At 38.8% G+C, this 24,759-nt stretch overlaps 1 protein-coding gene across 1 annotated transcript in view; it reads left to right on the top strand.

Annotated features, from left to right (window-relative positions):
- ADCY2 (adenylate cyclase 2) overlaps positions 1 to 24,759 on the top strand; it is a 378,366-nt gene that overhangs the window by 110,336 nt on the left and 243,271 nt on the right. Inside the window, exon 3 of the mRNA XM_090276238.1 lies at positions 6,511 to 6,672. Coding sequence (XP_090132364.1) covers positions 6,511 to 6,672 — 162 coding nt within the window. The remainder of the gene's footprint in view (positions 1 to 6,510; positions 6,673 to 24,759) is intronic.

Raw genomic sequence — 24,759 nt, 5'->3', positions numbered from 1 at the left:
AGAGTATATAAATACATATATAGGTACAGATAAAGACATATAGATAATATAGAGATAAATACACCTCCCTATTGGGACTACCTGAGGAAAGAAAGAGGAGAAAGGGAAAGAAGTTAAACTTGAAAAAGAGGGTAATCATAAAGAAACACTCAAAAAAGCCTTACCAATGTTTAGCACTAAACATTGGTATGACTGAAGGTTCCTGATTAAATAAAAGAAAGACTGTTTTACACAGTTGTGATATTTGTACTCAAAAATGTAATAGTGGCTCAGAGTAATTCTTATGTGAAGCATGATCAAGGAACAAGACAAGAAAATAACTACTCTATGTGAGGAGGTAAATATCATTTTGTATATTTTGTTTTTTGAAAAGTTAAAGCACATTTTTGGCTAAAGTTACTTAAATTATCCTAATTAGTAAATGCTATACATATTCTTGGTCATCAATCCTTTGAGATGGAAATAGCATCCAAAGAAAACATTTTCATTTTGAATTTAGAACTTACCTTTCAGAATGCTCAGTTAAATATAGTAAAAAATTCTATTTTCTTCCAAATATGTTTACTAAAATTTTTCTAATAATTTTACTAAATTTTGGTATTTCTAGTTATATTCTAAAACAACAATGAGATATAATGTTAAAAGAACTGCTCTTTATACTAGAAAGGTATACTTTCTACAGTTTTTAGTAAAGTTACATCTTTGAAGATTAAGCCACTACTTTAATTACTATGTTTCTGATTTTTCAGTGGTTTGTTGGAGAGAAAAATATTGAGTAGCTCTCTGCTTTTGGCTATAAAATAAGCTCATGTGTTCACTGGGGTGTTATTTCCCTTAACATTATTAGCATAAAAATAGAAGATGTTTCTCTGATGTACGTGTGCATTTCTCAAGAGCACCCTGGCAATTTACATAATTTATCCTGATTGTCTTGCTGCTTATGCTTGTTTCGTCATTGTAGGAGGGTGGACTAGAGAGTAAAGCCTCATTAGGACAGTTGAAAGAAGAAACCAAAAGCTCTGTCTTTAAAACTACTGTTGGCATGTCTGGGAACTTTTTCATTTGTCATCGAAGTCTGAAAGAAATGTGAACCTTGGAGAGAGGCCTGAGACAGGAGTGGGATTGTAATAGACCAGATATGTGACAAGTTAGCACTCATGCCTGTGTCTGTTTCCCTTGCTTAAGCTGTACCTCATCTCTCCTTGTTCAATATGATTTTCTGTTTAAAAATTACTTTTATTCAATTCTGTTGGATTCATAACCTAAATAACCTGGATATTGTGGTCACACTCTTCATCTCTGATGGGGGAATGGAACATGGGGTGTGAAGTAGATAGAAAGTACTTGAGGTCTAGTTTGAGCTACAGCATACACTTGATAATATGGGTTAAATTAATTGTCCCCCAAATATGTTGAACTCCTAACCTCAGTCCTTGTGAATGTGACCTTATTTGGAAATAGGCCTTTGTAGATGTAACTAGTGAAGATGAGGTCATACTGAATTAGGATGGGTCCTAAATCCAATGACCCGTGCTTTTTTAAGAAGGGCATTTGGACAGAGAGACACAGACAGGAGGTCATGGAAAGGCACAGATACACAGGGAACAAGGCCATGTGAAGATGGAGGCAGAGAAAGGAGTGAGGCAGCTAAAGGTCAAAGGATGCCCATGATTGCTGGAAGCTACCAGAATACACTAGAAGAGAAGCATGTAACAGACCCTCTCTCAGAGCCACCAGAAGGAGCCAACCCTCCTGACACCTACATTTCAAATTTTTAGCCTCTAGAATTGTGAGAGAATAAATTTGTGTTGTCTTAAGTCATTTAGTTTGTGGTACTTTGTTACAGCAGCTATAAGAAGCTCATACACTTGACATCAGACTCTGAAGAAGTCAGGAAGTCATTGAAGCATCTGGTGCTCCCTTTCCTCTGCTCTTTCCAGTCTTCCTCTGAACGGACGGATCAGAGTATCCCTTCAGTGCATTCTGTTCAGTTGCACAATTCTGATCCTCCTTCTAAAAGTTCAGCTCAGAACCTCATTATTATGATGAGACTTTTCATCCCAGAGAAACACTCTTATTCTCTGCTAACCACAGAGCAGTGACTACTTTCTGTGAAGAAGTTAAATGATCATTTGAAACTCAACATGGCTATAGTTAATGGCAAGGTGAATTGGACCAAGGAGAATGGTAAAATGCTTTTATTGATGTATTTAGTGACTTAGTGAGTAGATGTTAGTAGACTTGATATGACTTGAGTCATATTGGAATGTGTAATAGTTTTTCATGAAGACATCAAATATGAAGCACCTACTATGCACCAGGCACTGTCCTAGGCATTGGGGTCTTTGCTATAAGTGAATCAAGTCTGCCCTCAAGAGGTCGTTGGCCTTTACCATATGGAGAAAGAAAATTAACAAATAAAGAGCTATAATTTCTGTGAATAAGTAAGGCAGGTGACAAGGACTAGATGAATGATAGAGGATGTTCTGATAGTAGGAAATTTCAGACCTACAGGTGAGCACCCCCATGCTCAAGACAAGGGACTGACCTGGGTTGACTAGAGCAGAGGATTCTTCCAGAACTGACAGAGAAGGAAAAAGAAGTCAGTTTGGAGAGAGTCTTTACCTCTGGGCCATGTGATTTCCACTTGACTCTGTGATTGTAAGAACCCTCTGATGGAAGTCTTCAGAGCACAGGGGTAAGCCAGAGGAAATGTTCATCTGAGGAAGGAACTGACTAGACCTGTGCATTCAGAATCACAAATCTGGCAGTTGTTTGTTGCTGGTTTAGAGAAAGGAGAATGCTGGAGAAAGGGGAATTAGTGAGAGTATGACTGCAGCAGCTGGATATGGGGTTCCTATCATGCCATGAATGGTCATCAGTAAGAAAATGCTGGAGTAATTGGCTCACCCATTACTATGCAATACTTTGCAGCTGATAAAAATAAATAGTATATTCACATCTATAGACTTGGAAAGATACCCATGGTATATAGTTCAGTGGTAAAAGTAAGCTATGGTCATGCGCATGAAAGCATCCTATTTATTTTATCAACAAAACTTTGTGTGTGTGTGTGTGTGTGTGTTATCTGAGCTGTGCTTTTGGACCCAGGGGCTTATTGCCCCAAAGAGCTATGGCTCACTCATGACCACAGGTGTATGCAGGTCAGCCAAGGAACTCTGCTCCTCACTTGATACCAAGGCTCAGAGATGCTCCAATGTCATGCTTCCATGACTGCCAGAGAGGGAACAGGAATTGTCAAGTTGTACACTAGCTTTGAAAATTTCCCTCCAAAATGGACACATACTTCAACTCAGCTCATGTTTCATTTGTCAAAGCAAGTCATCTGGCTTGACTTAAATGAAAAAAAAAAAAAAGCTGAAGTGCAACTGTGCCATGTACTGGAAGGAAGAAAGCTAGAAATATTTCCTTAAGAGTCCTAATGATTAGCAGAAGCATAAAGAATGGAGTGGAATGAGCAAAAACAAAAACAAGGAAAGATGCACACTGTGGTGTCCCTATTGGGGGACGGGGACAAGGAGTGAGAGAAAATGTGGAAGCATGCTTTTTCTTTTTGTCCTGGAAGAATGGTGGGAGCAGTAAGGTAATGCAACTCATGTTGGAAGCATATCATAACAAATGGAAAGGTAATGAGCCAGCCTGGTGGAAGTAGGATGGAATCCGAAAGTAAGAAGACATTATTTTTGAGTGTGGATGCAAAGAAAAATTGTCACAGGAGATTTCAAAAATTTGCACCTGGGTTGTTTGCCATTGGAGATATATCATGGGCAGAATTGAGTTATGCTGCAAGAAGAACGGGTTTAAGGTCATAAAGGAGAGGCTTTTAGTTGATTTAAAACTTGTGGAGTAGATCTGTGGGAAGATAAATACGCCTTGCAAAACACAAATGCTGACTGGACTAGAGTAAAGAGAAATACTTAAAACTGTCTTATTGGGATTAGTGCTACGTCTTCAGTTATTGTGCTAATCTGAGTTTCTGTGCAGGGTCCCAGTAATCGGAGCAGTGGCTCCTCTCTCTCCATCCTCTGGACAGAGATTCATCACAGGGAATCTCAGTCACAGAAATATCCCCATGGTAACGTGGAAACCCAAGTGACTGCATTCAACTTTTTGGAGCTTTTTACCCACACATTCGTTAGATGTGCCAAATCCATTTTGGTTTTACATATGGCCCTATTTGAAGTTGCTTTGGAAAGCAGGCTGGAAAATAAATAGAACCCTCTGGGATTAATGAGAAGTGAAGAACATTCCCCTGTGGGACTTGAAACTGCACTTGACTTTCTTCCTCTCCATCCATCCTGTGGAATAGTACTCCGCTGAGCTTCCAAAATGTTGCCGCTGAAATCTAAAACTTAATTTAATGTGACTTGTTTAATTGGCCTTTAAAAATTCATTTTGTCATCAAAAAGGAACACTTAGCAGGAGCAATGGTATCTGGAAAACCAAATGTCTGTTCTCCATTTGGTTATGGTAGATAAGCCTTCTGCATACTCACAATGTTCGCACAATTGTATACTATTTGAAGTAATGTTAGAGGTTTCTGGCTGTCCAAAATTAGGCTGTTCAAACTTCTGATAAGTTCAAAGAAGTGTTCAAGCTTTTTACATTAGAAAAAATAATATAGTTATAAAATAGAGGTTTCCTTTTGTAATTGATTACGAATTCTGATACCCTGAAAGTATTCATTTAATACCTCTTTTGGATATAAGGATTTTGCATAAATGCTATGTGTAGATAGATGTAACAGTATCTTAATTAAAAATATTTTCTTTATAGTTGTTGGATATTAGGGATTTCCAATTGTCACAACTTTAAAGGGAGTGGGGGCTCCCTCGTATCTAATGGGCAGAAGCCAGGAATGCTGCTACACATCTTACATTGCACGGAAAGGTGCCCAACAAGAATTCCGCAGCCACAAGTGTCAGTAGTACTGAGCCTGAGGAACCCTTCTTGACAGAATCTGTCTAGTTGGTTACTTTTTGATTGTAATATGTGGTACAGAGTCCCGTGAGTATGCAGGAGGGAAGACAAGCCTAATATCTACCTACATAACCCTCTCTACATCCGCTAGAAGCAGAGCTTTTGGCCTCTCCTTCTCATGAACACATACCCTGGCCCTCAGAGCAGCTGGGGCAATGTTGCACATGTTTTTTCTGCTGTGCTAGTGTTCAATCCCTTAAAGTAACACGGATCACGCTCTGAATGTGGGCAAGCTCTTCCCTTAGCCTCTCTTGGTTTTTGAGCGAAGAGCTATGTCACGAAGCTCACCAAATGCCACCTTCCAGAGGTCCCTGACTACAGTCCTTTTTCTACTTTATTTATTACCTTTTTATCCATTCTATGTTCTTTTCTTTATGCTTCATTTATAATGAAAATGGCCTGTTTCATTGCCTACTAATCCATTTTCTGTTCCATTCCAAACCTTTCTTTAAATTGTTCCATATTGATTTTTTTTAGATGACATTCACATAACATAAATTAGTCATTTTAAAGGGAAGAATTTAGTGGCATTTAGTGCATTCAAAATGCTGTGCAGCCATCACCTCTGTGTAGTTCCAAAATGTTTGTCATCACCCCCAAAAGACTCCCTGTACCTATTAAGCACTTTCCATATCCCCTTTTCTAGCCCCTGGAAACCACCGATCTGCAGTCTGTCTCTATAAGATTATTATTTTTGGATATTTAATATAAATGGAATTATAATATGGGATCTATTGTCCTAGCTTTGATCATATAGCAGAATATTTTTGCAGTTCATCCACATTGTAGCATGTATCAGTACATTCTTTTTATGTCTGAATAGTAGCCTATTGTGTGGATATACTACATGCAGTTTACCCATTCATCTGTTGTTGGATACTTGTGTTGTTCCCACCTTTGACTATTCTGATTAGTGCTGTTATGAATATGTGTGTACATGCATTTGTTTGAGGACCTATATTTAGTTTTTTAGGGTATATACTTAGGAATGGAATTGCTGGGTCACATGATAATTCTATGTTTAACTTTTCACAACAGCTAAGCCTTCTTTAAACAGTTTTATACATGTTTATACTCTTTGCATCCATATACTTTCACTAACTCTCCCAGAAGGCACCTATCCATCCTCCCTGGTCTCCTGAATCCATGTCATAGATAACTTAACAGATCCAGATGTGCATTCCAAAGCTCACATACCAAACCTGAACATTGATGACCAGTTTTGCATCCATACCCATAAAGTACTCAGACTAAACTAAGGCTTGCCATAGTTTGGATGCCAAAGCTGGAAATTCCCAATTTTTGCAAAAGAATGATTTTTCACTCATAGAGTAGTTAGTCCTTTATTGTAATCCAGTATTGTAATTCAGTAACGCTGTTTGATTTTGTGATCCAGTATTCTTAAATTAGTGCTATTCATGTTGTTTTATGTAGCCTTTAATGGGAACAAGAGCAGAAGCACTTGAGAATCGGAATTCTCTGTGACTCATGGTTCTTATCCACCTGCAGGTGTCATTCTTCCTCTTTATCATCTTCGTGGTCTACACCATGCTTCCCTTCAACATGAGAGATGCCATCATCGCCAGTGTGCTCACCTCCTCCTCCCACACCATTGTGCTGAGCGTCTGCCTGTCTGCGACGCCCGGAGCCAAGGAGCACCTGGTTTGGCAGGTGGGTGATCTTCCTCATCCTGGTGGGGGTGCCTGAGGTGCCACGTGCCTGCTCAGCGTGTGACTACTCATACCTGGCAGGTGCTCAAGTTCTGCTCTCTGACCTTGACTCTGAATATTGCTAATGGGTAGCTAGATACACATCCCCTTCCATCAGTGGAACCAACATTCGCTTAATAATTAGTAAGAGTGAAGATTGGAAACGGCAATTCCATTTTGCTGATTGCTGAATTGTGGTGTGATTTTGATGGTTAAAAGCTGTCCTCATTATACATTATAATGTAGTGCTCTAATTTTTAGAGTGAACTTCTACAATTAAATTCATAATTCTCTCCCCCTCTCTCTACCTTGATATCCAAAATCCTCTTTTTACAGAGGACAAAAGATTTCTCCATTTTTAATCTTCTGGAAGGACCATGGACATTAAAAAATGTTATTTAAAAAGTGATGACAACAAATTTACCTTTACTAATAAATGATGTTTCAAAGAAGCCACCATTTAATTAGTTAAAAGCATTTGAAAAGTGATTTAATCTTCTGTTATGTGCATCTGTAAACACAGGGGTCAGGGGTTTAGAATAATTTCTAACCATCTCTTTTTTAGCCGTAAGAAGTGTTTTGTTTTGCTCTATTGGAGTCAAATGCAAGAAATGCAGCCAGGTGCAAATGCATTGGGGCTGAGCCGTCGTGATGAACAGCACTGTCACTGAAAAGGGGATTTTAGGCGTGGGTCACCTGAGCCCTATGGGGTCTGAGAAACTAGTCTGTCCCATGCTTGAAGGAATTTTTTTATTTGAATACATGAGATGACTCTGGAGGTTGACCCTTGGGTCTGTAGTAATCTTAGTTGGACAGCTTTCTAGGGATTGATCTCTTTTCTCAAGATTCCTATCCTAGCACTTATAACACAATGTTCATAAAGAGCAGCCCTACAAGCCTGTTTGCAAACATCCTCTGGGCACTGAGCCTCCATGGAGGTGACAGCCCCTGATTTTGCACAGTTGGCTCATTTCACGTTTACTTGTTCAGATCTTACTAAGAAGCGTCCACTCCCAGGAAGCAGAGAAAAGGCATGTTTTTCTTCCCGCGCATTACCTGTGATGGAGCAGAGTAGGCACATGCCTGTAATCTGCAGGCTTGACACAGATGGATGCCAGTTAGTAACTAATCAAATGAAAGAATGGAGGTGGGTGTATTACTGAAACAAGAAACAACCCTGCTGTGACTGGGAAGAGGTGGGAGAAATGTTCCTTTGTTTCATGAGTTCTACCCCAGCTTTTGCCTCCCTTTTCTGAATGTCAGAGCCTCCCTTGAGGATATTTATGGGACATTTTTCTTTCTTCCATAAATTCCACTCTTCCACCCACCCCTTAGGGTGGCCATTAAGCTCAGCCTGAGGTGGTCCCATGCAGGGCAGGGCAGTTGGGTGCCAGTTGACATTATGAAAATAACTGCAGGAAAGTCCTCCTCACATTGCAACATGCACTCAAACATGCCTCATGGCCCCTGGAAGCTTCCCTGATTGTATTACCCAGAACACATTCCTTGAATATTTCATATTTGTTTCTTCTGCCCCTTCATGAATAAATGTCTGCTGGAGCAGCTATTATAGGAAATTATCAGGGAGATGAGGATTATAATATCTGCCAGTAAGGATCAACTGGGATTAAAAAAAAAAAAAAAGTTCTTTGCAAAGAACCTGGCATATCCTAGGTCATAAAGAACTATATTGAGTTATTTTTTAGTGCACTTTTACTTTCTTTCATTGGTTAAAAATAATGGAGAAAGAATGTAATCTTAAATTTTTATTTACTCAATTTTTAAAACTAACAATGAAAGATACTTATCAGTAGACAGCCAGAGATAAGATAACTCTGAAATAGCAAAAAGAATAAAAATTCTTCATTCCAAAGTATTTTATATAAGAATAACATTGAAAGGAACAAAAGAACACAAGGTCAGTTTTCCATCCTGTGTGAAATAATTTCACTGGGAAAGGCAAAATATGCCCCCAGACTTAAAATGGAAGGTTCCTAGGTAAGCATCAAAGTAATAGAGAGAAAAACTGGAACTATAACCAAAAAATAACATGATTTGTGTTGCAAGAAAAACACTTTATTGAATTATTTTAATAAAAATATATATGTCAGAATGCTACAGATTAGGTACTTACACTGCTGGGGTATAAAGGTTCAGAGGATGTTGGTCTGATGGAAAGATGTTGCCCATCAGTGATGATCAGTATCACCCTGCTTTCTAAACCATCAAAGACAGAGTGTCTTTTATTTAGCGTGGATCCATATTAAATATTTTTTGTTTCATTTTATTTTTTGAACATTGGCAGCCCATTGGCAGAATGTAGTACTTATTAACCAAAGTACTGATTTAATAGGAAATCTTAGTCCCCTTTCATTTTGAGTAACACAGTTCATTGTTCTCAGGACATTTTTCATACCAGCATTTGTCCTGAAGTAGAATTCATTCCGTATCACCTAATCGGGGAAATTTCGTTAATAATGGAAAATTATGGGTGATATTTTCTAACATGTTTAAATGTGAAAGTTTAATCTTTAGTTTTGTGGCCCAACATATGGTATATTCTTTAGAGTGTTCCATGTGCTCTGGAGAATATATAATCTGGAGTGCTGGGATGAAAGGGTCTTTAAGTGTCAATTAGGTCCATCTGGTACAATATGGCATTGAAGACTGATATTTCCTTATTGATTTTCTGTTTGGATGATCTATCCATAGCTCTCAATGGGTTATTTAGGTCCCCTACTGTTATTGTGCTTGGGCAGTTTCTCCCATTTGTTCTGTTAGTAGTTGCTTTATATATTTTTTTGCTCCCTAGTTGGATGCATATATATTGAGAAGTATTATGTTTTCTTGATGTATTGTCCCCTTTATCATTATAAAATGACCATCTTTGTCTCTTGTTACCCTTTTTATCTTGAAGTCTATTTCATCAGATAAAAGTAACTGACAAAAGCAGGCTATACCCACTTTTCTCTGGACACTATTTTCTTAGAATTACTTTACACTCTTTCACTTCGAGTCGATGTTTGTCCTTGCAGCTGAAATGTGTCTCCTAAAGGCAGCATATAGTTGGGTTTTGTTTTTTGATCCATTTGGCTCCTCTGTGCCTTTTTATTGGTTAATTCAGTCTATTTACTTTTTGGGTGATTATTGATGTATGAGGATTTCTTATAGCCATTTTATCTTTTGTTTTTCTGGTATAATCTCTAATACATTTTTTTTTTTAACTTTTACATTGACACAATCATAGATCAGCCAATAAAGCTGCCAATCCAGTACAGAGATTGTTTTTGTTTTTTAAACCATTTCAACATAAGCTGCCGGTTTGCTGTCCCATCACCCAAACGCTTAGTGTGTATTTCCTACAATGCCAGTCTCCTGCATAACCATAACATGACTATCAAAACCTGGAAATTCACATTGTTGTATTACTGCCATTCAGGTTCCTTCAGTTTTGAGATTAATGTCCTTTGTAGCAAAATATGCAGATCAGAATTATACAGTGCACTGTGATCTCATATCTCTTTGATCTCTTTCAGTCTGGAACAATTCCTTCATCTTTCTATGGCTTTCATGATCTTATCACTCTTGAAGGTTACAAATCAGTTCTTTTGTAAAATGTCCTTCAGTCTAGGGTGTCTGATGTTTCGTCCTGAAGAGAGGGAGGCCATGCATCATTGGCAGGAATCACAGACATGACAGTATGTCCGTGTCACGTTGCATCAGGGGTGCATGATTCCATTTAGTTCCATTACTTATGGTGGTCACTGGAATTATGGTGCTGTTCACCAAGCAGTTCCACTTTGAAATTACTCTTTTCCTCTTTGTAATTAATATGTATTTGTGGAGAGGTATTTAGAAAACACTGTCTTGTGTTTCCCTAGTTTATTCAATGGGCCACAACTGTTGATTTCATTGTCCATATAGTTTTAGATTTATTCTCTGGGCATCCCTTCAAGCTGGCTTGCATGTCCTTTTGATGTGTCCCTATCCTTGCTTTCTGGCACAACACGATATTTCAGGTTCATCTTGTGCTTTCTTTGTGCAGCCCTAAGACCAGCTTCTCTCCAAGGAGCCCTGGTTCTTTTTAGTGAAGAATAACATTTGGAGGCAAGATCTGGGCATTGTGTCTTGTCATTGGCTTATTTGTACTACAAGGCAAGGCCAATACATTTACATCTGCATATATATATATATATTCCATTTGGTATAATGTGTCATTTAAGTCCAATATTTCCTCATTGATTTTCTGTTTGGACGATATATTCATAGCTGTTAATGATATATCCATAGCTGTCCCCATATAAAAAGTGTCTATATACATATATAATATATATTCAACACCAGACTTCACACTGATATTTACATTTTCAACCCACCATAAGTTTCATGCCATTTTTTTTCTTTTTATTATGACTCCCTTGACTAATAGTGAAAAAACTTAGCTCCCTTGATCCTTATATATTGACCTACTTGATTAATCTCTGTATGTAACCAGTCTCTTACCTCATTTTCCACCCCCTCCATCTGCACTGGTGCTTTGTCACTTGGTCCAGGGTTCCCTTTCCCCAGCCATATCCCACTTCCCCAGTTTGGGCTCTATCCCCTTGACTTTCCCCCTGTAGACACTTTGTCATGTTGAGAAAATCTGGCTTCCCCTATCTCCTGTGGATGCAAATGCTTCCTTGTTATGCTCATGGCTGAGCACTGAGTTCTTTGGGAGGGAAGAAAAAAGAGAAGGGCAGGGAGGAAGGATGGGGCAAGGAAGAAGAAGTGAAGGAACACATTTTAAACAATTTATTTGTGGAAGAAAAAAAGATATTTTTCAGTTACTCTCTGTGATTTCCTTTGTAAAGTCTCAACAGCTTCTTATTCTTTTCTGTCTTTGTTTTGTTTTATTTTTCTAACTGGTTTACAAAGAAAAGATTTCTGGAATCTGAGATTATTAAGGGAATCTGGAATCCCTTAATAGCAAAGTGTAGAAAATATTTAAGTACCAGAAAACTTAAATGAAAGCATTTTTATATTGTGTAAGAATATTTTCTTTATCTATTATAAATTTAGCATAAGAACAAAAAGCCCTTACCAATTTGTAATTAACCAGACAATAAGTGTGCTTTTATCACTCACATACCGTGCATTTGAGTAAAAGTCTGTAGGAGCAGTGAGGAGTCACTTTTGCTTATGATTATGTAAGACAACGGGAAATAGAGGCTAGGAAAACACAGTGGAACCTCCCACCCGATGTGCTGGTGGCTGCCTCCTGCTTGAGCTCTTGGGGGTGGCCGGTATGCAGCCCTTAGAGAAGATTAGGAACCTGGCCAGGAGTGTTGCCTCCCGGACAGAGGCAGTGAGTCCATTGATCACTAGCTTTGGTCAAGCCGGCAGCCTGTGCATGTGTAGCATTCGTTTCATTTTAAATATATATTTTGTGTATTCTCCATCCGCTCAACTTCTGTAGATCAACATTGCTGTTAGCAGGATACTGAACCATTCACAAGGAATTTTCAGATGTTCCTGTTTATATATTATAGTTGCATTTTGTATTTGTAACGGACTCTTTTTAATTTTTATTTCCTTAGTATTTATAGCACATTCTGAATTGTCATTTTATATACCTTATTTTTCCATGAGAGAGGAGGAATTTGAATATAGATTAACTGAAGCACACCAGTTAAATGAGAATCCATGTTTATTAGAGAAGTAAGCTAAGGAGTGCTTATTGATTTTCTTACAGGACTACTCATACTTTTAAGAAATTTTATAGGATTCTTTTACACAGTGGATACTTTCATATCGTTCCGTTGTGATGTAATTTGAAAGTTTTTAGATTGGACGTAAAATAGAAAATACAGCCTGTCATCTCTGACAAACATGTAATCAGTAGTAATACAGATATCTTACATAACTGGTTCTTTTCCAGTATAATTCAGGAACTGTATATTGGAGTCTGGAATTAAATTTCATTTAGGATCTAATCTGAGAAGCTCAAAGGAAAAACAGCAGGTCTCCAGCTGCCCAGTTTCTGGCTGTGGGAGAGACTAATTGTTAAGAATTTAGACCTCTGTTCCTATTGTTTTGTCTTTAGAGAAGCGCAAGATATTAATGTTTTCCACAGGAGGGAAAAAAGAGACTATACCACTGTTTATTTTGTGTAGCATCCAGCTATTGATTATAATCCATCTTCTATTTTACAAGTTATTGTTTATCTGTTTGAAGACTTCTTTATCTGTTCTAAATATTATGATTTGGAAGGAGTTGGGATAAGCATGGAGAAGGGGTAAAAACAGGAAAGTTTGTAATGTGGCTAAATCCTAAAGCAAATCTAAATGCACCTAATAGTCCTGCTCTCCTTCCTTCCTTATCCTTCCCCAAGCCCAACAGGTAAACCCCTTCTTCTCAAAATAGCAGGAACTTTGCACCATCCTCCTACCAAGGAAAGTTCAGCTGGTTGGGCAAGTGAACAACAATAATCGTTAGTGTTTTCCTGCAAGACATCAAATCACTTCAAAAATGTTCTGGCAATTTTTAGAATGAAACTATGAGAATGTTTGAGACAGAGAACTTTTATGTTGGTAATTAACTATTTTCTAAATGTAAATGGCTTTTACAGAAGCTCAGGGAAGTGGAACATTAAAAGTACTTTGGGGAATATGTTCAGAATTGAATTCCAAACAGCTTATGGAGTTGAGTAGGGCGAGAATTGGATATGTAAGTCCCTCCGGGCCCTGGTCTGGTGTTCAGTATTCCCTCACTTTTCGCGGGTATTATGTTCTAGAACCCCCCATGATAGGTGAAAATCTGCAAAGTAGGAATCTTACATTTATTTTAGTATTTATATATATTTTAAGGCTTTATAAACCCTTCTCACCCACTTATAAACCATTCCTAGTCCCTTATTAACCTTTCCCACTCCCTTATTAACCTTTTCCACACTTTTATAAACACTACTTATATTCTTAAACATATTCTTCACTCTTAAACCTATGTAACCTTAACAACATATGTATACAGTACCACAAAATCCCATGATATAGCAAAAAATTTGTGATAAATAATTAAATATGGTATTTTTAAAAATCCCGCGATACAATGAGGACATGATAAGTGAACCGCTATATAAGGAGGGACTACTGTAGTTGACCATCCTGCACTGTACCTGACCCAATCTCAAGGCAGTGAGCTTTGTCCTGGTGTGGCCCACATTCCATCAATGAATGGGCTCTGGAAGTTTTACTAATACTCAAAAATCTGAGCTCCTGTAAGCTAATGGAATGCCTAGTGTTGGAAACCCTTGAGGCACAGTTCATCTCTCTCAGGAGTGAGTGGAAGAAATAAAAAAGGAGGCATTAACAGAGCCACTTGTCAGTGGGGCATCTTGGGCTCCTGTGCCACCCTTTCTCTGAGGCATCTTGTTCCCTGGAGAAGCGAGGTGCTGTTCCCTCACCAACTTTGGGGGTTGCACTTCTTGCCTCACTTGCACCAGCCACAGGGCACCGTCACAGGATGGATCTGACTGTCCTCTGTCTTGGCTTTCTGGCCTTGGAGATGTGCACTGATACTGCTCCATGTCTTTGCATCACGTCTACCCCAGCCCCAGCCGAAATACTGTGTTGGTCTCCTAGGGCTGCTGTAATGAATGAAAACTGGGTTCTTAAATCAACAGCAGTTTCTAAGTTGTGAAATTTATTCCCTCCTAGAAATCAAAACCAAGGTCTTGGCAGAGCTGGTCCCCTCTGGAGGCTCTGGAGGAGAATGCTTTCCTGTCTCTCTCAGTTGTTGCCAGCAAACCTTGGCATTCCCTGGCTTGGGGCTTCAGAACTCCAGTCTGTGCCTCCATGTCCATGTGGCCTGCTTCTCTCTGTGTCTCTGCTTCTTCTCTGCACTGTCTCTCATAGGGACACTGGTCATAGTCCTTACAACCCACTCTGAACCCAGGATGATCTCATAATGACATCCTTAACTTAACTACACCTGCAAAGACCCTTATTCAAAAAAAAAAAAAAAAAAAAAAAGAAGTCATATTCTCAGGTTCCAAGTGGACATAACTTTTAAGGACTTCTGTTCACCTCACTGCAAATATAAGCACCCACAGCTGGACTGCAGTTCCAGTGTTCTTCCTCCATGCAGATGCTCTATCTATTCTCCAAGGCCAGAGAGTCAGCGGGGCTCCCTTTTGCATGCCTGCTCAAGTCTTACAGAGCTCTATGGTCTACAGCCTAGGAAGATACCTCCATGGAAGATATTTGTGATCATACACAGGAAAATCAGCAAACCTATAAGACTTTAAAGTGAGGAAACACACAGGAATTCCACTTTTTAAATAAAACTATAATTTGTACTCCAAGCAACAAGGAGTCCTAAGGAACATTTGTAGGTAAGAAGGACAACTAACTACCTGTAATTGGCTCTTTGCTCTATTTTTTAAATAGGTTATATGGTCACATATTTTTGAAAAGTTGAGAGAAAGACTTAAAAAGGGTTTCAGTGAATGCACTTCTTCCACCCTCCGTGAAGTCTCTAATTTTTTGTAGTGGTATTTCATTTGATCCTCTTAGGATTTCCAACCATATAATCACTCATTTTCAAGTTAATTTCCAGTTTCTGGTTTTTAAAACCACTTTTTCTTTCCAGTTACTTGGCCGAGTACTTCCAAAAAAAAATTAACAGTCAGGTGCTGGTAGTAGACACACTCGTCTGGTTCTTATTTAGTAGGATGGATGTTTGTCCTTGCTAGCAGTCCCCAACCCTTTTGGCACCATTGACTGGTTTCCTTAAAGACAATTTTTTTCCATGGACTGGGGTGGGGCCCAGGGAAGACAAGAGGCAGAGCTCAGGCCTGGGAAGAGGGTGGAGGCAAGAGGTGGAGCTCAGGTAGTAATGCAAATAGGTATCCAGGGATGAGGAGGAGGGAGGTTGGGGACCGCTGCTTTAGGCAATATGCTGGCTTTTAGGTTGAATTAAATAAATTGTATAATTTGAAGGAAGTAATCATCTATTTCTATTTATGTCTTTTTTTTTTTTTTTAAGAATGGATCTTGAACTGTATCAAAAGACTTTGCTTTATCACCCATGGACAAGATTGCATGATTTCTCCTATTTTATAATATTGAACAGTTCTTGAATTTCTGGAATTAACTCAGTAGGTCATGTTGTATTTTTATCTAATTGCTGCATGATTCCTTTAACCAATAATTAAGAAGGATTTTGTATCTGTTTTGATGATAATAGGAGCAAACAGGCAGCCCAGCGGTGGCCATGGGCCAGGGATGGTTCTGAGTGCTTCACTCAGGGATGAGCCCCCTCCACCTCAAATGTGCATAGAAATTCGATTCAATTAGGTGCCATTCTACCCCCCGTTTTTTCTTCCTGTGAAAAAATGTCTGTTTAGATTTACTTTCTCTTCTGGAGTTTGTTTTTTGTCAAAGATATTTTCATATAAATATGGTCTCTTTCATCCAATGTTTCAGTTGTATTTCCTGGTGTTGAGTAATGTCATTTCATGGTTTTAGTTACCTCTGTCCCTGCTTGCTTTCTTATTCTTGGGATTGTTCCTTCTCTGTTAGTTCCCAATTCATCTAGTTAATGTTTTGTTTATCTTACTTTCTCCAAAGAATGAATTTTGGATATATTTGTTATTTTTATTGATTTTCTGTTTTGTTTTGTTTTTTTTATTTCGCCTATTTTCTTTATTTTACATTAGTTTTTTCTTGGGTCTGTTTTGTTTTTTTCTTTTTACTGTTTTTATTCCCATTTTATTGGGTTAGATGTTTAATCTGCTAATTTTTTCCTTTCTTGTTTCTTTATATAAATCCTGAAGGCTATATACATTTTCCTCTGAAACCTGCTTTACCTCTCTGTTCTCAGATGTTCTCACTGTTACTGTTTTCTAGGTATTTTGGTGCCTTGGTTTGAATTTCTTTTTTGACACAAGAGAAACTTTTGCTGTTACTTTATTTAAATGCAATAAGATTTTTCTTTTCTGTTTTTGTTACTTAGTTTTTTGTATTAAGATTAGAAAATTATTTATACTCTTTCTGCTTTTTGGAATTATTTAGGTTATTGTTTGGTAACCTAAGGCCAGCCCTCTTTTTTCTCTCCCTGACAAAAGAATTGACCTTTCTGTCAGCTGCCCAATGGAGTCTTTTATTTTTGAAGTCCAGCAACTTTATTGGAATGTAATGCCCTATAAATACTTTAGTCTTATTTTTATTTTCTGGAGTGCCCTTTCAATATGATGTACATACTACTACTACTACTACTACTACTACTACTAGTCAATTATCTTATTATTTGCATTAGAATTCATTGAGCACCTGTGAGAAGCAGTGAATTTCTGTACTAAAATGACACTCAAGTCATCATGTCTCCCCATAGCCAGGGCAGATGCTAGGGAAACCCCCATGCCTCAACGTGGGACTGCTGCCTGCAGAATGCCTGGTGAAGTCACTCCTTCTGGAGCCCAGCCTCCTGCACAGACTGGACTCAGGAGGCCTCCTGCTAACATTCCCTCAATTGAAAACCAGGGACTTGGCTTCCACTCCTACTGGTGGACCGTCAGCTTGGAGAGGTCCCCCTCCACTTCCTTTATGATATCTGCAGCCTCCACCAACAGTGTCTTTTCTAGGTTTCTTACCATTGGGCACTGCTTGCATTTGGTAGCTCCCATACTCTCTTTGGAGTCTGGAGGTTCTATTGATCTTCTAATTTTGTTGAAAATCTAAATTACATGTGGATATTTCAGTCTCTTTTGTGGTCTTGATAATTCCTAGGTAAATAAGAAAAAATGTTACCTTTGTGTGTCAATCTGGAAATATTTAGTCTTATCATTTCTTTGGTTTCTTAAAATTTCACCTTCTATGCCATGTCTGAGCTTCCAACTCTAGGCCAAGATATTGACCAAGAATGGGAAGAGAAGGAAAGAACAGATAAAGAGATGAAACAGCATTTTATTATATGGGTTGATATGTTAGAAGCGGAGGTTGCCATAACAAAATTCCATAGAGAGGGTGTTTTTAACAACAGAAATGGATTTTCTTGCAGTTTTGGAGACTGGAAAGCTGAAACTGGGGTGCTACCATGGCCAGGTGCAGGTGAGAGGTCTTGTGCTGTGTTGGAGACAGCTGCCTTCTCCTTGTGTCCTCACGTGGGGGGCTGGGGAGAGACAGTGCACATGAGCACACTGTGAAGTCCTTTCTTATAAGGTCACTAATCCTCTCGGATCAGAGCTCTACCCTTGTGACCTCATTTAACCTTAATTACTCTCTTACTCCAGGTACAGTCACATAGTCACATGTTAAGGCTTTGACAGTTCAGTCCATGGCAGTTGGTTTGTCTAGTTTCCTCAGAGTTTCGCAGGCAGGTCTGAGTCTCAGTGTTGTTTGAAGGACTCATGCTACAAAGTCTTATGTTGGATTCTGGTGTATTCCCACTCTCCTTTCTTCTTTTTAATTTGTTCTGCCAGGAGACAGACATGAGTAGACCAGGAGCAGAGCTAAGGTAGTGAAGGAAGGGGTCAGTATCCTTGGCCCACAGGAACCAGTGGGTAATCACTGATCTGGAGATGAGGGTTGAGGTGGTGGGAACCCTCTCCTCACTCCCTGTGCTACCAGAGCACCTGCTCTTTGTTATTATTATTAATTTCTACAGGAATTTCACATTATATATCAGCATGCCTACTTGTCTGGATGTCCTCCTGCCACACAGTCCCTGGGCCTTGAATCTGTGACAGGGTCCAGAGCTTTTAAATATTTGTATTTGTCCCAGCTCTGAGGGTACATGATGTTAAATAGATGCATGCATGAATAAGCCCATGAGGGACCGAGTGAATAGCACACAAGTTCATGGCCAAACATGGGGGCATCGTGCCTTTGATGTCACCAGACAAGGGAAATAATGAACAGTTCCCTCTCTTGCACTGTCTCCAAGCATGACAGCTGACTGTAAAGTAGGTGAGGTTATGGTGTCCTTTAAAAATAATTCAGAAGAGTGACAGCAACGCCAGTGTCCTTGAATCTTTACATTATTCTCTTATTTTCAAGGTAAATCAGATCCTCACATGGATTTTTAATTCTTTACCGAGGAATCAGAGGAAAAACACAAAGATGATAGAAGAAGACAGGATATATAGAGATAAATTTAAGACTCTGGGGTTACTTGTCAGGGGCAGAAAAATGAGATAAAAATTGAACTGGCTTCTGTTACAGGAGCTTGTGTTTGGGCTCTGGGAGCACAGGTATCATGCCCCTCTCGCCTCTAGGGCCCTGGCTCTCCATCCTGACTCTGCCCTATCTGGACGCTCCTGTAGAAGGGCCTTTGTTTTTGCTCCTTGGTTCAAGGTGAACCTGAGGATGTTTATGTGTACATAGAATGTCTCTGTGTGCTTGTCTAATCTTGTGAATCTCAAGCCATAGGACTAAGAAAGCCTACTTGCATGCTGTCTGAGCAAAACTATGAGTTAAGATTTTATGTAAAAATATTTTTTTTTTTGCTGAATTCCTTAGAACTAAAAGACATGTTTCTGCTTTTCAAAGGTAGAATGATGTGTAATGAAAAGAATTTTAATTTGGAATCAGAAAATCTCGAGCTCAAATACCAGTTGTGCATGAATTGGTTGTAAGAATTTTAGCAAGTGAATTAGGTCCTCTGACCATCTGTTTACTTATCTGTTAAAGAGGACCAGTGACAGAATTAGATTTGGGATCAGACGCATATAATTCCCAACTGTTTGGCCCATGTTAACTGTTCAATAAATGACAGTCATTCATTAGCTTGTGGCTTTCTGTGTGTAATATCTCTCCATCTTATTTTTTGTTATTTTCCAGGGACACACATAATCAACTTTTAAAGTTAGCAGAGAGCTTATTCCTGAGCCACTCTATATCCAATGAAATATCCCATAGTGATATTTTATAACAGTTAATGGATGAATCATATAAACCTTTAGGGAATCAGTGTAACACTGTATCCCTGAGATCAACAGTTAAGTATGAAAAACTGTAGAAAACCATTATGTGGTATGGGAGGTGAGTGTAAAAATGTAGTTTTCAAGACAAATTTTTAAAATAATAACCTAAGTTAAATTTTATGAGCTGTACAAATCAGGTTATAATTGGAATAAATCTATTTTTGTAAATTTAGATAACATTAAATTAATGTCACTTGAAAATTCATTAATGTATCCAGAAGACATATTTTGAGTAACTGCTACATTACAATACTTTTCTGAGGGCTACCAAAATGAATGATTTCAAACAATGACAACAATAAAAAAGCCTCAAGTACCTTAGCATCTTCTAGGAGAACTATAAGTGACACTGAGATCCAGAAATGTGGGTTAGTAACAGGTTAGTAAGTGTGGTGATTGTTATCCTATAATAGGACTCTTCACTAAATAATTTACCATAGTCAAGCCATCTCTACTACCAGATTCTGCATTCAGAATGTACGGGTTGCTTTAAAGTGATACCATGTCTCTCCAGTCACTGTAGGATTGACAGTAAGGCTTATCAGTAAGACCATGAGCCCCAAAGAAGGGCTTGTATCTGATCGAAAACAGGGATTCACAGTCTTTTTTGGGGGGGAAGGACCACAGAGTAAAAGTTTTCAGATTTGGGGGCCACCTGGTCTCAATGGCAGCTACTCACCTGTGCTCACTGTAGGACATGAACTCCTGTGAACAACATGCTAGCAAATGAATTCCCATTCCAATAAGTCTTTATTTCAACATCAAGCAGTGGCCAGATTTGGTTTGTGGGCCTGTTCTAGAATAAAAGCTAGAGAGATCTTATTTTCACCCTAACTGTAATAATTTATCATCCGACAAAATCCTTAAGTACCAGATGTTAAAGTTCTGTTAACTAAACAGAGTTCGCTCTTTTTCAGAAACTTCTAATTTGCCCCTTCCAAAGCAACCCTTCCTCTTAGAAAAATGTCTCCATTGCCTTGTTCTGTGGGCCTCAGAAGACACCTCACTGATGTCGCAGCACTAGTGGACATGAGGTTAATTTTACTTAACTGGTCTCAGTAGCTCTTGTTCTCACTGTAAGACTCCAGATTTTTATCGTTTTTCCATTTCTGATTTCTATGGTGCCCTCGTGTGTCTGACCATCATCTTCTGGATTTCAAGCAGGAGCTTTGACTTTCACATAAGAGCTACATTCTCTGGTACCATGCTACTGGCACACGAGGCACACACACCATTTGTTTTTCAGCTTGGGTGCTACTGTTAAACCTTTCCCCCCAGAGTCTCTAGAGGGCAGAATGGGCAGATTCCAGAGTCTACTGGTCAGCACTTCTCCAAGCCGCACATCCTGGTTGGGTTTGCTTTAAAAAGTCAGACAGCTAGGGGTGAAGTAAGACCGCAATTTTACTAAACGATTGTCCATTCGTGAGTCTCCTGTTGTGCTCCTGCCCCTGTTTCTCACTCTTTCATTTAGTCCAAATTGAGAGAAGGATCAAGGAAAGGTTAGAATCTTCTTAGGAGAAAAGGCACTTAAGGACTTTCATTCTGTCCTTTCGGGTCTTCTCGGCAATCTGCTTTTCAGCTGTCAGGTTTTGTCGTCTTTGCTGAAAATTTCCCCCGGGGTGGTGTTTCACATATGATTGCCTGTTTATAGTCAACCCTCCCGACCAGTGTGCATGGCACAGTTACATAAACATCAGTTATTTGATCCTTTTCCATTGGCAGCTGTTTTGTTTCTCTTCTCATGAAATAACCACCAAGTGATTCTCAGCAATTTCAGCTTCTGACACAATGCACTCTCTTGGGGTCTGAAAAGACCATTGAGCTATTTTGTGTAGAATATCTAAAAAATTTGCTGCAGAATTTTCATGGTTTTCCCAAAGCTGGCATCTAAAAATAAAATTTAAGCTGACTGGCAGCATAAGAAGTACCCAGATTAGCAGATGGTATGCAGTGCAAGACTTATAAAATGAAAATATATTCAGGAAAACACAAGACCCTTTCCTATTGAAAGTGATCTTGGCAGACACAGTGGACCATTAGACTTGGGGATACTGGAGACAGAGGGTGTCTGTATTCTCGTGTACTTGATGGATCCTCCATGAGGGCTTGAGGACAAGACAGAGCAGTGTGGCCGGGGAAAGCAATGTCACCTGGAGGATCCCTCTCAGACAAAGCAGGCAGATCCAGTGTGCCCAGTGAATCGAATGTCTAGGTGAAAGGAAGTCTTCCCATAGACCTTGCAGAGTCATTCCTACCTCTGCCTGTCCTACATTTTAAACAAAGGCTAGTTTGGTGACAGAAGGGATGCTGAGAGCAGCCCTAGGGCAATTTTCATGAGATACTGAACAGTATGGAAATAGAATAAAGAACCGAGAATGATGTTGTCCAATTAAAACATGTGACAGATCACTTAAGGTTAATTTTGAATAGATGGAAGTCAAAAGGTGAGTTCCATAGCACAAGAAGGGAGAAGCACGATGTAATAAAATTGCTTATGGAACTGAATTTAAAAAATTTTAATTTGTCATAAGTTGTATGTGATTCATTTAGACTAAAACAGAATGATCAGTTCTGCCCAACAAAACCACGTGGTGTGTGTCCACATGAAACAAAGCAAACTGATATCAACAGAAACATCTCTATTGTTATGTGTTTTATTTAGAAATACATTTTCAGGAAATAGGTTGAAAATAACTAATAGACGAGCATTTATTAATTAATTGGCATTGAATTAGCTAACATTTGCTTTTCCAAGCACTTTACATGTCTCACTTAATCATCCCACAGCTGTCTTACTGTAGAGAGGGACATGACATGGAGGGTGGCAGCAGGTGGCTCAGAGATACCTAGTTTGCAAGTGGCAGGTGTAGGAATCCAACCCATGCGGTCTGACTTCAGACCCCAACCACCCCCCTAACCACTGTGAAATTCTTTAAGCAACCTCCCCCACCCCTGCTGTTGTAAAGCATTAAATACAAGACGTAGTTTTCCCAGAAGTCACATAATGAAAGCAGAATCTTACATGACTTTCTTAAATGGCAGACTGAGAAGGAATTACGTTTTTGACACTGGTCCCTTAGCTAGATGTGTTGGATTATAATTTAAAGGAAAGACAGTGAAAGTATTGCAGAAATAATGGCTCTTTTAGAAGCCTAAGGGGGGACCATTGCCATTTTTGGTGGTCGATTATGTGTGTGAAGCAGAAATATGTGTATTTGCTCACCTTTGCTGACAGTGACAGTGAGAGGACACAGGGGAGAGTGCTGACCTGGGAATCTGGGTGTGGACCTGTGACTCTAGCCCTTCACTGCCCTCCCTGTGCAGATGTCCTAATCTGTAAAATAGGAGGTTTGGAGAAAATGATCCTGAGGCCTCTTCCAGCTCTGCCCATGCATGTTTATGTAAACAAAGTGCAGGGCATCTCTGTAAAAACAGTTCGGTAAAATAATGGGAGGGGAAGAGATCATGGCTCACTGAGAAGTACAATAATAGCAGGTTCCCGGTGGTGGTGTGGTTAAGCAATGGTTGTGCAACCGCGCTGAGAAAATTCATTTAGAGACATATTGCTGGTATGGCCCCAAATCGAAAGACATCAGCACACACTCTTTTCTCAGACCCAGGCAAAAATCACTCGGAGTTCTCTTTTTTCTTGACTCCTGTACTTGTTTCTTAATGAAAAAGAAGCAAAGAAAACCTCAAGAACTACTATCAGTTCTTGAACAATCCTTGGAAAATCAGAAAACCTTTATGTGAAATGAGTGTGACTAGATAAAGCAAAGGACTGTTATGCAAGAAAGGGCCTGATGTGCAAGAATCAGACTGATGCTGCACAGGCCCCTGATCTTAAGGACCACTTTCTGGATCCACCATGGAGCTGTCCTCAGCTCTTCTTCATCCAGGGGCAGTGGACAAATCTGTAGGCTTGGTGACTACATGTCATTCAGCCATTTACTTGTTACACTGTGTTGCTTCAATCAGGATTCAGTAATCAAACTGGGAAGCAGGAGAGGCATAATTCTTTTAAATTCTGAGATACTGAACCCTATAAAACAAAAATGTTATAAATCCCTCCATTGATTGTTAGATAGCACTGAGAGAAGTTTATCAGTTTTACTGATCTTTTCAAAGAACCAGATTTTATATTCTTCATTTTCTCTATCATTTTCTTGATTTTAATTTTATGGATTCCTGCTCTAATTTTATTATTACCCTCCTTATGCTGGCTTTATGTTTAATTTGTCCTTCTTTCTCTACTGTCCTGGAATGAAAGCTTATGTTATAGATACTAGATCTTTATTCTTTTAAAACATGAAATTAATGTTGTCACTTTCCCTCTACGTACCACTTTTGCTGCATCTCAGAAATTTTGAAATATTTTAAAATTTCCCTTGAGACATCTCCTTTAACTGATGGATTATCTAGAAGCATATTGTTTAATTTCAAAATATTTGGGGGATCTTTCTACTACTTTCCTGCTACTTATTTTTTAATGTAATTCTTTTATGGCCTGAAAACATACTTTATATGATTTCTATACTTCCAAATTTGTGAAGATTGATTTTATGGCTCAAGATGTTGTCTATTTTGGTGAATTTTACTTGTATTTTTGAGAAGAATCTATATTCTTCTATTGTGAAATGGAGTGTTTTATAAATGTCAGCCAGGTCAGGTTGGTTGATTCTGCTGTTCAGGTCCTTTATACCATTATGGGTTTTCTCTCTGCTTGATCTCCCAGTTACTGAAAGAGGGATATGAAGTCACCAACTATAATAATGGATTTGTCTGTTCTTTTAGTCTGTCAGTTTTTGTCTCATGTGTTTTGATTCATGGTTGTAAGGTGTATACACATTTATGATTCATATGTATTCTTGCAGAATGGATCCTGTTTGATTATATAATATCACTCTTTATCCTTGATAATTTTTCTTGTTCTGAATTCTGCCTTATTGAAATTAGTATAGCTATGACAGCTTTCTTGCTCAACAGGTGTTTCCATCAGTGCTCTCCATAAAAAAGATCATCAATAGAAGAAATATATAATGTTTATACCCATACACCATTATCAGTTCCCCTCACACACATGAA

This window comes from Furipterus horrens, unplaced genomic scaffold, assembly GCF_987537825.1.
Source record: "Furipterus horrens unplaced genomic scaffold, mFurHor1.1.pri manual_scaffold_5, whole genome shotgun sequence".
Lineage (NCBI taxonomy): Eukaryota > Metazoa > Chordata > Mammalia > Chiroptera > Furipteridae > Furipterus > Furipterus horrens.
This window is presented reverse-complemented; position numbering and strand designations above follow the sequence as displayed.